Source organism: Phyllostomus hastatus, unplaced genomic scaffold (assembly GCF_019186645.2).
Source record: "Phyllostomus hastatus isolate PE091 unplaced genomic scaffold, TTU_PhHast_1.1 phas_contig_329, whole genome shotgun sequence".
Lineage (NCBI taxonomy): Eukaryota > Metazoa > Chordata > Mammalia > Chiroptera > Phyllostomidae > Phyllostomus > Phyllostomus hastatus.
This window is the reverse complement of record NW_025333854.1, coordinates 1292838-1305569: the sequence shown is the minus strand read 5'-3', so window position 1 is coordinate 1305569 and position 12732 is coordinate 1292838. Positions and strand designations below refer to the sequence as shown.

The window sequence follows — 12732 nt, the reverse complement described above, 5'->3', positions numbered from 1 at the left end:
TTGTTTCAAAACGAAGTGAAGGCAACTCAGCCCAACTCCGCACTACACTGCATTGAAAAAAAAACAATCAATCTTGTTGGGAACCCGGTGTTTTCGTGAATTCTTCTTCTGCTAACGGGGCGGGTGTTCCATGTGGGGCAGCATTTCACAGAGTCCCTCCGGGCGGGGGAGCTGCTGCTCCAGAACTCACCGTATGCCGTCCGTTCCTCAGGAAGCGTCCCGATGGCCACCTGCAGCCCGAGCCCGCCAACGTCGGGAAAACCAAGAGGGACGCGGATTTCGAGAGCCCGGACGAGCCCGTCTTCGGGAAGAAGCCCAGGGTGGAGGAGTCCGTAACCGAGGACCTGAGGTAGCATTTCCGTCTGCGTGCATGTCAGTCACTCGTGAGTGGGCTGGTCGAGTGACGCCTCAAAGTTCTGTTTCTGTGCAGAGTCGGAAAAGTGAAGACATTCTTCGTACAGGTAGACACACCAGCATCTAAATAGAGAAGGTTACGTAGGTTGGGGGAGTGGAAGACTGTAGACAGGATGTTTCAGTACTTAGAGTCCGACTTGGGGCGAGAACCCCGTGGAGTCTGGGTTTTGTCAGAGAAGAAGCGGCAAAATAACTTCCTTCGTTCATCAGCATCCCGAGCAGAGTGGACAGGAGGGAACCGAGGGCAGGCCTGCGGGCGGGGCGTGCGGGGTGAGCTGCAGAGAAACTCCCTGTTCTGACGTGACCTCACCTGTTTTTAAAGCCTGGCAGACCTGATGCCCAGAGTGAAAGTGCAGTCGGTGGAAACCGTCGAGGGCTGTACCCACGAGGTGAGCACAGGCGGTGTGGTGCGCGAGCGGTGGGTCGGCCCTGAGGGTGGGACTTGGCCTGGACGGCCTCGCGGGACGACCTGCATGCGTTCCGGCCGTCGGGGCCGTGGGAGCAGGAAGGAGGGTCTGTGCGCTGCACGGGGCCTCATGGGCGGGGTGGGGCGTCGTGTCCATACCCGAGTCAGAGCCTGGCATGGCGCTTGTCCTGACCGTTGTCTGGGCCACAGAGGGCGCTGAGTCTTTGCTGGGCGATGGCTCTGGTGGTGCTTAGTTGTCTTTGACTTCGTGTGAAACAGTTTCGTTAGGGTGTGTAGTGACAGCTGTCACGTGAGTGTGCATTGAAAATACTTAACCAAAATTGGTATCTTTTAGTGTAGCCATTTTAATATTGCAGATGAAAGAAAATAAGTGGTATTTTCAGTGTACTATGCTATATTATTTCAAGAAAGGTAAAAATGCAGCTGAAATGCAAAAAAAGGTTTGTGCAGCGTATGGAGAAGGTGTTGTGGCCGATCGAACGTGTCAAAAGTGGTTTGCAAAGTTTCTTGGTTACATTCTGGCCAGATAGTTCCTTGCTGCGGGCTGTCCTGTGCTTTGTGAGATGCTTGGCAGCGCCCCGGCCTCTCCCCACTGGAAGCCAGTAGTGGGAGACAGCTGACATGCTCAGAATACATCCAAGTCAACAAAGTTATTGGTGAACATGAAAGGCTCTCTCTTATTTCATGGAAAAAAGTAAACGGAGTTTTTGGCTGACCCGGTACAGTCTTAGATAACTTTGTTAACCTTTGTCGTGGTTGTTTAATTCACAAACTGGGAGCAGCGTGTGCCCCCCGGGCGGCTGGGAGGATTACGTCAGGACGTCAGGTGGGGCGCCCCGCGCAGAGCACGGGTTCAGTGCCTGTTCTGTCCCGTCCTCCCGCAGGCGGGCCCAGGCCCTCCCAGGCCCTCCCAGGCCCCGCCCTGGTGACATGCTCTGCAGTTGCATGGTTCTGCCACAAGGGGGTGGTCTCAGGAGCTTGTGGTAACCCTGGAAAAGTGCGAGTTGGTGAACATGGGCTACGAGGGAAGTGTAACGCTGTTTGTTTATCCTAAAGGTCTTCTGTCTGTACAATACAGCCTTTAAGTTGTTACTCCAGGAGTGACGTGGAATTTCTCGGGGCTGAGAGGACAGGAGAGGGCAGGCGGCTCCAGCGGTCCTCCGTCGGGGGGGGGGGTATGAAGGGGGCGTTGCATGCCAGGCGCACCTTGGGCGCAGCGGGAGGACGGGGGGTCCTCAGCGCAGCGTGGCAGGTCATCTGGGGTGGGACAGGGCCGTGTGGGCGGGCGCTGGAGCCGGGGTCACCCCAGAGGAGGGAGGACACTGCACATGCTCGCGCAGGGCGGGGCAGAGGCTGCTCTGGCGGCCCGCAGAGACCCGCACAGACCGGCACGCGGTGGCTGTGAGTGGTGGGGCCGCAGCGAAGCCTCGCCGTTCTGGCCGTTCTGGCTGTCACCTCGTGGGGACGGTCCCCCCTCCACGGCAGGAGCCCGGAGTCTTACTGAAAGTCTGTGGAATGAACACACTAATTCCAAGTGAGCAAAAATGGCTTTTGGTAAAGACTTAGCACCTTGTTTTTTAAAATACCCGTTTTTCTACTGAACGCTGTTCGTGTTCCTTCAGAGAAGCGGAGGAACGGCCCCTCCCCGGCAGAGTGCTGCTGGGTGCTCTGCTGGGGAGTCCCCGCAGGCGCCCCGCCTGCCCTCCCCTCCGCTCCCTCGGGCTCCCCTGTGATGGCCCAGCCCCTCCGTCCCACGCCAGGGAGACCGGTTGCGAGGCCGTCCTGACCCTGATCGCTTGCTGGGTTTCCGCTGTCTCCCCTCCTGGTCACCGCAGGCCTCTCCCCTTCCGCCTGTGTGTGTGTGTCGGTGTCGCCCGGGCCGTTGTCAGAGGGGGAAACGGACCTTCAGTTCTCGCGCACACGAGGACGCAGTGTCTCCGTGCTGTTGCAGCATCTCGGAGACGCCCAGGTCCTCCTTGCTCCGGGCTGACGCCCTCTGCTCACGCTGCAGAGGGCGTCTGGGTCCTGCGACCAGAAGGCGTCAGGAGAGACGGGAGGGAGGGCTACCGGCTCCGCCCTGGTGGGGCCGCGCCACGGCCTGGGGTCTGGTCTTCGGGCGTGCTCACCCAGAAGTGCGGCAGCGGCGGTGCTCCGAGGGCTGTGCCCCCCAGGACGGGCTCTGTGCCCCCGTAGGAGGCCGAGGTGCACGGAAGGGGGCTGACCTCTCGGATGAGTGGCCTTCTCCCTCTCCCTGCTGGGACCCCCGATGAGGGGGACTGGCACCTGCCCCCGAGGAGGAGAAGTGGGCTTCCTCCGGCACACACAGCTCTCACACTCTCTCCCTCCTGGCGCGTGCTCAGGGAACGCCCGGGTCCCAGCGCCGTCCCTTGGTCGTCGACGTGCTTTAGAGCCCCCCTTTCCCCTGACACGCGCATCACAGCGGTGCTGGGCCTTAGGCTGCACAGGGTGTGCCGCCCGCTGGCCCCGGTTGTGGTCGGGAGCTGGCGCGCTCCCCGAAACCGCGCCGGCGGCACCTCGGTTGCGGTGGGGCTGCGCATCTGCCGGCGTCTCTACTTGTTCGCTGAAGTTTCAGTCTCAGAAGAAACTGTTTGTAACGTCTTCGAGCACCTCGCTTTGCCCCCGCCCCCCCAGTGGATTGTTTATGTGCTAGTAACCCGCTTCGTGGTTTAAGTTTGGGAACTTGGACACAACTGTGAACTGCCCTCCATACCTGAGTCTTCCTGGGGAAACTAGGTTTCTTGTCCCAGGAATGAGGGAGGGTCGTCGTATTCCACAGGGTTTTCCCTCACACGGTGACAGGTCCATTCGGCGTTTTTTGACCGTTTGTTAATGTTTGTTAATGTCGGGCGACACAGTGGACGTGGAAAACGTAAAGATGCTGAGAAAGGAGCCAGACCCGAATAAACCCCCTGTCTCCAGGGAGACAGCAGGTCTCAGTGCCGTTGCCCTTAGATTAAACACCAGCAGAGGCTCCCGAGTGTTGCCGCTTTAGTGTCTTGACGTGTCCGTAAAGGCGGTTACTCGGTTTCCGCGCCGCCTGCGCCCGTCAGACGCTGGTTCATCGCTCTGACTCTGCACACCGTCGTCGACGGGGGGTGAGAGCCGAGTGTATCGGTTCTTAAACAGCAAGTTGTTCTTTTCTCTCTTGTAACAGGTCGCTCTTCCTGCAGATGAAGATTATTTACCACTTAAACCTCGAGTTGGAAAAGCTGCAAAGGTCTGTACTTCTGGCAATATGATTTTTACAGCTTTGTGAATCTTTTTTCCTGAGAAAACCTTGGAGAGAGATTCTTCCACAGAGATGTCGGTGCTTCCCGGCGTGCGTGCACCGAGAGGCAGCTCCTGAGGGGAAGTGTGAGGCCTGAATCGGTGCCCAGACACACTGAAAGGCAGGCAGCACATGATGAGATTTTTAAAAACCAGTGATTCTCAGCCTTTTTAAAGAATCTAATGAAAATTATCAGTCTTTCTCCTAGAAAAGACGCATGTGTGCAATAAGTTTTGTGCACAGTTTCAGAAGTCCAGTACGCTTCCAGCGACCCCCAAACTCGGGTGCTGGTGTGAGGGAGGGTTCGGGAGCCCTGGCTGACCCTCGGGGGCGGTCGCCCGCCATCCCCGGGGCTCCCCCCCTGCCCCCCCCCCCGCCAGAAGGCAGAGTGGCAGGCAGGCTAAAGGTTTTTTTACTCTCCCAGAAGTGTCCTGGGAGTAACCTCTCTCGATTTTAAGTGTGTTTGTGTGTAGCTGGAATTTTCGTGTGGACATTAACACACGTATGTCTTTATAGGAATACCCATTCATTCTTGACGCTTTTCAAAGAGAAGCCATTCAGTGTGTCGACAACAACCAGTCTGTTCTGGTGTCGGCACACACGTCGGCGGGGAAAACCGTATGTGCCGAGTGAGTAGCTCTTTTTTTTTTTTTTTTTAATGAAATTTTACGTCTGTTAATACTTGCGTCATGTGTGTAGGTGCTTTTGTGTCGGTTACGTACACACTTTACGAGTGTTGGATCTCCTTGGACCGACCCCTTTATCCTTAAGTAATGCTTTTCTCCACTTTTTATTTCAGCCTTCGTTTTTCAGGCTGTTTTGTCTGATTAGGTATCGCTGCCCCACTTGCTTCCTTTCCTTTCCCCTTCCTTCCTTCCTTCCTTCCTTCCTTCCTTCCTTCCTTCCTTCCTGTCTTTCCTCCTTCCAGTTTCCGTTTGCGTGGAGTGTCTTCTCCCGTCCCTCACTTCCACTCTGGTGTCCTCACATCTGAAGTCACTCTGGACGGTTCCTTCCAAGGGTATCGTAGTTTTAGCTTGTGTGTTGGGTCTTTGGTCCACTTGTTCAGGTTTCCGTGACTCGTCAGCAAGAGTTTGTCACTTTGGTGAAACACCTGGACTTAGGGAAGCCTCTTCTTCTGTGTCTGTGCGTAAGGAGGAAACTAGCTTGACTCCAGTGCCTTCTGGGAAAGGGTGGGGCGGAAGGAAGCCAGCCCTCCCCCGGCGGACAGAACGGGGGAGGGGGGGTTGGGGGGGGCACGAGACCACCTGTGTCTGTGGCCGGGTCAGGTGTAGAGGAGGGGTCCGGCCGCTCCCGGGTCGGGGGCCCCACCGCACCCAGAGAGGCGTGCAGGCTGCGGGCTGCGCTCTGTTCACAGCGGCACTCGCCGCGCCGCGGAGCTGGGCGCCGCGCAGCCTCGCTCTCGTTTCTCCCGAGCGAGGAGAGGTTTTCGCTGGAGGACGCGGTCAGGGGTTCTGGAGCCTGCTGTCAGGCTCGGGGGCAGGGCACCACGAGGAGAGCTAGGAGGAATTCCCCAGAGGCAAAGGCCCTTTGGGAAAGCTGGGAAAGCTGCTGTGAGAAAGTCCTGCAGTGCTTCCGCGAGTCAGCCGTGGTGTTGCCCTCGGACTCAGCAGGACGGGTCTTGCAGGCGCGTCCCCCAGAGGGCGGAGAGCAGCTACTCGGGCGGGGCTGCCGCTCGCCCACGAGCTGGGGAGGCGTTTGTGCGCGTCGGGCTGCTCCCGGCGCTGCTCGTGTGCACGGTCACGTGCGAGCGTGAGTCCGCGGTGAGCAGCGTCTGGTTCTGTGGGGCGGGCACCAGGTGTCAGTTACACTTCTCATCTGGGGCAGTTCCCCTGGTGACGTTGTTACACGCCGTTTCCCTTTCTCTGTTGATGCTGTCCTACTGGTTCTCGGAACGTGGTTTTCTTGTCCTTTGGGCTGTTTTCTAACAGCTGCTCTGAGACAGCTGCTCACGACGCTCTTTTGCCTGCGCGTGTGACGCTTCCCTGTTTCTCTCTGTATCCTTTTTTTTTTTTGGAAAGTGGGTATTTTAGAAAATGCATTGTTGTAACTCTCTGTTCTTTTCTCTCGTAACTCGTATTTGTTTGGGCAGTTTGTAGCGTTTTGGTTGTTTCACTGTCGGGGGGGATGGTCAGACAAGCACGGTTTCTCTGCCTCGCCTGTGCCACGGGGCCGGCCGAGCTCCCACCCGCGGCCTGTGGTGGGACGCCGGCGCTCGGCCCGGTGCAGACGCCAGCTCTGGCACACTCTCCGGGGGCCGTGGGGGAGCTCGGGCGTCATCAGAGCCCCCGCAACGTCCCGTCGGGCTGCCTCCGTGCTCGTGCTCTCGGGGAGGGAACACACGTGGGTCGGCTTACTTGTGCACCCTCAGACAGAGGGGCACACCGCCTTCCCCCGCGTGTCCCGCCTCGGTGTGTGTGTGTGTGCGTGTGAGCGGACGGGTCCGTCCTCGGTGTTTGTCCGTCCTGGGCGTGTGTGTGAGCGGGCGGGCCGGGCTCTGAGCGTCTGGACGCCCGTCTGCAGGAGCAGTGGTGCCCTGCCCACGGAAGCCAGGCAGCTGCCGGCCGTCTGCAGTGGAGACGCCCCGTGTGTTCAGCCGCTGCCCTGCGGGCTCTCCACAGCCGTCACCGTGCGGCGCGCTGGCAGCAGGTAGAGCAGGGCGCGGATGTCTGCAGGGTCCGTCTGGGATGAGTGATTCAGGAAGATTCAGCCGTAGTTTAAGTGTCATAGTTTTAGTGTTCTTAAGTCCGCATGCTTCGGAGAAAAGGCATTGTAAGCACTGGTTTCCTTTGCGCTCTCAGGTACGCCATTGCCTTGGCCCTACGGGAGAAACAGCGGGTGATCTTCACCAGCCCCATCAAGGCGCTGAGCAACCAGAAGTACCGCGAGATGTACGAGGAGTTCCAGGACGTGGGCCTGATGACGGGGGACGTCACCATCAACCCCACGGCGTCCTGTCTCGTCATGACCACGGAGGTGAGGCTGCGGCGCCTGGCCCGCTGTCCCCGCTCAGTGCGGCCGAAGCACCCGGTCCCAGCACCTGCCGTTCCCTCCCTCACCCTGTGCAGGCGGATGCGAGTGCCAGAACTCTGTCTGTTTGCTTCTCCAGATCCTGAGGAGCATGCTGTACAGAGGCTCTGAGGTCATGCGGGAAGTCGCCTGGGTCATATTTGATGAGATCCACTACATGAGAGACTCAGGTGGGCTCTGCGGGCTGCCCTGCTGCGGGTCTTCCTGCCGGGGGCGCCGCTCGGGAAGCTTCTGGGTTGGTGGGCACGCGCAGATTCGGGAGGGGGGCCGTGAGAGCCCCCTTCCTGCCCCGCATGCCTTGCCCTGTGTGCGTGGTCTGGCTGCTCTTCTGGATTCTGAAAAGTTTGCTTTGGTGTTTCATGTGGCTGGAGTTCTAGCCACCAAATCTTGGACAGAACGATACAGTGTTTCCAGTAGGTTTCATTCGGCTGCAGTTTTTATTTTTTTTTAAGATGTTATTTATTTATTTTTAGAGAGGGAAGGGAGGGAGAAAGAGAGAGAGAGAGAGAAACATCAATGTGCGGTTGCTGGGGGCCGTGGCCTGCAACCCAGGTATGTGGCCTGACTGAGAATCGAACCTGCGACACTCTGGTTCGCAGCCCGAGCTCCATCCACTGAGCTACACCAGCCAGGCTGGCTGCGGTTTTTAAATAGTCACTTTTTTTAGGTAAGAAAATTCAATTTCAAATAAGACAATTAAAAGTAGTTTTCTTTAAATAGAGAGCCCTCTAACTAATGTTAAAGAACTTATAAAACTCTGGCCAGAAATTTAATTTTTTTTATTGTTCTTTTAGTTTTTTAAACTAAGGAATGCGTGTTTATGGTAAAAGGGGATTGTGAAGTAAAAATGATCAAAAAGAAAAAATTACAAATATTTCTTTACTTGAACTGTTACACTGCCTCATTGGAAAGGTGTACTTGGAGTTTCAGACGGAGCTGGGAAGGTCAGTGTTAACAAACACATTTGAAAGTTACGTGTGTAGTATGTACGCACCTAAAACTCAGTTACTGTTTAAGCACTGGGCACGTTGGAAGAGTACGATTTAGGTGATCACGTGCCCTTTGAACATTTCACCCTTTGCAAAACTTTAAAATCGCGAGTCCTGTGTTGACTTGTTTGGGTAAGGGGGAAGCTCTCCCACTGGTTTTTCTGGCTTTCTCCATTTTAATGAGAACTGACTTCGATTTCTGCTGCCTATCACGTTGTCTTTCTCTCCTCTCCGGAGAGGCGGGGGTGAGTTGGGTGAGGGGCGCCTTCCGGCATTGGAATGGTGCTCCTCTGGAACTGCGTCTTGGAGCGACCCGGGGACACGCGTGCCTTTGCTCTGCGACTCCCGTCAGGACCATGGGAAGGGGTTCGGTCCGAAGCTGCCGCCTCCGGGCTCTGCCTGCGGAGGCCGCTGTGAGCGCGGCAGGCGGGTCAGTCTGCGGCCGCGCTGCGGGCAGGTGCCCGGCGCAGACGAACGTGGGTCTGGGCGCGGGGCAGTGGCCTCTGCGTTGCTCCCGCGGCGGGGGGGGGGGCTGCAGAGGAAGGCGGTGCTTGGAGGTCACCCGTGGGCGGGCGGCCCTGTGCTTCTTGCAGAGCGCGGCGTGGTGTGGGAGGAGACCATCATCCTGCTCCCCGACAACGTGCACTACGTCTTCCTGTCGGCCACCATCCCCAACGCCCGGCAGTTTGCCGAGTGGATCTGCCACCTGCACAAGCAGGTACTGCCGCTCCCTTTCTGGGCGCCTCCAGCGCTCGAGGCGTCACAGGCTGGCCCTGCTCTGTCCTGTGCTTCGTTCCCGGGGCTGCCTGAATAAAGAGGCCCCTTCTCCTCAGATGAGGCGGCTCGTCCGAGGGGCCCGGCGTGGCCTCTCGCCGGTGTGCGGCGCGGAGTCCTGCCTCACTTCCAGCGGCCCGGCGTGGCTGGGGGCGGGGCCCCGAGGCCCCAGTTTTTACAGCTCCCAGCCGACCCGGTGACCTGCCAGGTTGGGCATCCTGCCCGTCGCCGTGCGGGGAGCCGGGAGCACGCCGGGCACTGCCGCTCAGCCCGCGGTGCTGGGCGAGGGCCGGGCTGTGCTGAGCGGAGGGTTCTCCTGTGCACACAGTCAGACCTTTCGCTCCCGCCCCCCCCCCCCCCGTGCTTTTCTCGTCTGTCTGTAGCAGCGGCATGGGCCCTTGTGACGGGCGTCTGCTGCGTGTAGTGAGCTCCCCGTGGCTTTGCCTGCCCGCCCCTGCCCTGCCAGCAGTGCCCTCTCGGACCTCTGTCCGAAGGGACGTCTGTCTGTCCGCACAGACTCCTGCTCCCTGTCTGCTGGGCTCCTGAGCGTGGCCGGGTGATGCCCACGGTGCTCCTGCAGGTCCCGCGGCCTCGGGGAAGGTCCCAGGCCACCAGGCGTCCTTGCTCACCGCAGCACAGGTCTGGGGCGTGGGTCCAGCGTCCCTGCTGCAGCGGAGACCGGGCGCTCAGCCCTGATGCGGGAAAGGGCAAAATTGAACAGGTGGCAGCGTAACTGTAGACCTCGTTTTTTCACGTTTTTCTCCTGCCGGGTTTTGAAGGGATTTTTTATAAGTTTTTCTTTTTTTCTGTTTGAAATGCTGACTTCAGAAGTTTCTCTCCCACCGAGTTCTCCAAGGTGGGTCAGATGCACAGAGTTGTCACGGAGGAAGCGAAACCCTGCGTGTCTGACTGTGTCGTCGTCCCCCCCCACAGCCCTGCCACGTGATCTACACGGACTACCGGCCCACGCCCCTGCAGCACTACATCTTCCCGGCCGGCGGGGACGGCCTGCACCTGGTGGTCGACGAGAACGTGAGGGCCGGGGGCACCGCGGGCTGCTGCTTCCCCTGGGGCGGGGGGGGGGGCGTGGGGGTCTCGGTTTCTCCTCCCTCCACCCGAAAACAGCTTTCTGCTTGTGTGTGTGTGTGTGTGTGCACGCGCACACACGTGTGTTTTGAAAGTCTGTGTTGTCTTGTGCGTGAATTAGATCCCCCCCCTTTTCCAGAAAAGCGTTTCTAAAAACGCTTGGAGAGAAGGGCCTCTGGACTGGTCTCCGATATCTCATGGCTCGCTTTTCCCAGTTTTAAAACCTTCTCACCTCTCACTACCTGTAGCCCGTGGCGTTTCTGAGCTGTTTCCACGACCTCTGTCGTAGTCGCTAACCACCGAGTCACTTCCACCTGCGGCCGCTCTGCCCTGGGGTGCGGGAGGGGTCGGAGGACGGGGCGAGGCGGCGGGGAGGCGTGGGTGGGAGCTCGTGGGCGTGGGTACGAGTGCGAGGAGCCCCTCCGTTGCAGGGCGACTTCCGGGAGGACAACTTCAGCACCGCCATGCAGGTGCTCCGCGACGCGGGGGACCTGGCGAAGGGCGACCAGAAGGGCCGGCGCGGAGGGACGAAAGGTAACTTGGAACTTTGTGTTGGAGAATTGCACGTAAATTGTATTTCAAAGTACATTTTGTGATGAGTGTGACCTTTCCCCTCGGGGCGCTGCATCCAGATCGAGACACTGTGCTGTGAAATCGAGTGACTGCAAGTCCTTTCTCCCGGGTGGCCTTTCCTGGGTGACGTGTCCTAGGTGCTGTCCATGGGCCGTCCAGTCCGCCCGCTCCAGCCCAGCACTCCGTGGCTGTGCGGGCGTTCTCGGGACTGGGCGGCCGTCGGCACGGCCCCTGTTCAGCCCAGAGACAGCTCTCGGGCCGTGACGGTCACCACTTCGAGGTGCACGGCCGTGGGTTTCGGTGTGTCCCCAGAGTCGCACAGCGGCTGCGTCTCAGCTCGTTTGCGTCTGCCCGGAGAGTAGCCCCGTGACCCCCTGCCCCGGAAGTTACCCCCCCCCCTCGGTCGTCGCCGTTTCCCACATGTCCGGCGTAAAAGGGGTCAAGACGTGTGTGGTCCTTCGCACTTGGCTTCCTCTGCCCAGCATGTTTTCGTGGTTTGTCCGTGTTAGAGCGTGTCCATAACTTCATTCCTCCTCACGTTCAGATACCATTCCACTGCACACGGGCACCCTCATTGCTGATCCGTCCGTGGGTGGGTGGGTGTCCGGGTGGTTCCGCATTTTCATCGTGGCTGGGAACGCTGCTGTGAGTGCTCACCGTTCTCGTGCGAGCGCGTTCCCGTTTCCCACGGGCGTGTGTCCGGGGCCGGAGCCCCCCAGCCGCGCCGTGGGCGAGTCTGTGTCCAGCCGCAGCCGCACCACTTCCGGTCCCGTCGGAGGGGCGGCTCTGCCCTGGCTGGGGCGGCTCGGCGCGCTGGAGGGGCCGGGCTGTGGGCTCCGTCCCCGGTCCCCGGTCGGGGCGCGTGCGAGAGGTGAACGGGTCCGTGTTCCTCTCCCTTCCCTGTCTCTACAGTGAGTAAGCACGCCCTGGGTGAGGGTGAACAAGGAAGTGTCTCATTGAAACAGAAGGGAAGGGCGTTTCTCCTGCGCCCTCGTCGGTGCTCCGGCCCACGCCACTGCAGCGGGCCGTGCGGGTCCGTCTCCGGGGCCTGTCAGCTTTCCGTGCCTCTCCCCCACCTGAGGACACTTGTTCATTGGCTTTGGGGAGAGGAAGGAGGGAGGGACCAGAGAGAGGGGGACACATGACTGGTTGCCTTCCGTGTGTGTGTGTGTGTGTGTGAGTGAGTGTGTGACTGGGGACTGAACCCACAACCCGGGGCCGTGCCCCCCGGCCGGGAATCAGACCCACAGCCTTGGTGCCGAGATGGTGCTGGAGCCGCCCGGCCGGGGTCCGTTTGTGTGTCTCCTTTGCAGAAGTGTCTGTCCAAATTCTTCGCCGGTTTGAAAAGTGCATTGTCTTTTTGTCGTCGAGTGGTAGGAATTCCTCGTGCATCCTGAACACCTGGCCCTTGTGTCAGATGTGTGATCTGCACACAGGTGTGAGGTTCGCTCCGCTCCCGGAGTGAGGGCTGCCCCTTCTCTTCGTCCTGTTGTCTGCTCTGTCGGAGAGCAGAACTCGCCACTTCTGATGGAACCAGTGTGTTGCTGCTGCTGGTGCTTTGGGGTCGTGTCCCAGAATGCCGCGCACAACCCCCCCCCCCCGTCATGAAGAGTTTCTGCTGTGGGTTTCCAGTCCTGCTGTTCTCTGCCTGTTCCCTCCTTTGCTCTCGGGCACCCGGCCCCCACACCGCTGTCCGTGTCCGCGGGTCACGCACACAGGTTCCGTGCTGACCCCTGCTCCCCCCCCCCACTCTGACAGCTGTCAGCCTGCTCCCCGTGTCCACGCCTGTCTCTGGTTTATTTGTCTGTGTATTTTGGTCATTATGTTGCGCACAGAAGTGACCATATGGTGTTTGTCTTCCTCTGACCGGCGTCTCCCACTCAGCGCGGTGCTCTGCAGGCGCCCGCGCTGCCGGGACGGGTGAGGGCGCCCTCCTTCGCTGCGGCCATGCAGTGCTCCGCCGAGGGAACGCACCACGGCTCTCCCACCCGCTCGTCCGCCGAGGGGCGCTGGCTGTCTCCAGGCCCCCTGTGCTCCTGTGTGTTTTCAGAGAGCTTCACAGAGTTAGTTTTCATATTTAGGTCTACGACCCACCTCGAGTTAATTTGGGGTTCGGTTTTACGTACTCTTTC

At 59.3% G+C, this 12732-nt stretch overlaps 1 protein-coding gene across 1 annotated transcript in view; it reads left to right on the top strand.

Annotated features, from left to right (window-relative positions):
• MTREX (Mtr4 exosome RNA helicase) overlaps positions 1-12732 on the top strand; it is a 34944-nt gene that overhangs the window by 2610 nt on the left and 19602 nt on the right. The window contains exons 2-10 of the mRNA XM_045839862.1: positions 212-349; positions 737-803; positions 4017-4079; positions 4647-4759; positions 6950-7124; positions 7258-7348; positions 8761-8885; positions 9875-9973; positions 10459-10561. Coding sequence (XP_045695818.1) covers positions 212-349; positions 737-803; positions 4017-4079; positions 4647-4759; positions 6950-7124; positions 7258-7348; positions 8761-8885; positions 9875-9973; positions 10459-10561 — 974 coding nt within the window. The remainder of the gene's footprint in view (positions 1-211; positions 350-736; positions 804-4016; positions 4080-4646; positions 4760-6949; positions 7125-7257; positions 7349-8760; positions 8886-9874; positions 9974-10458; positions 10562-12732) is intronic.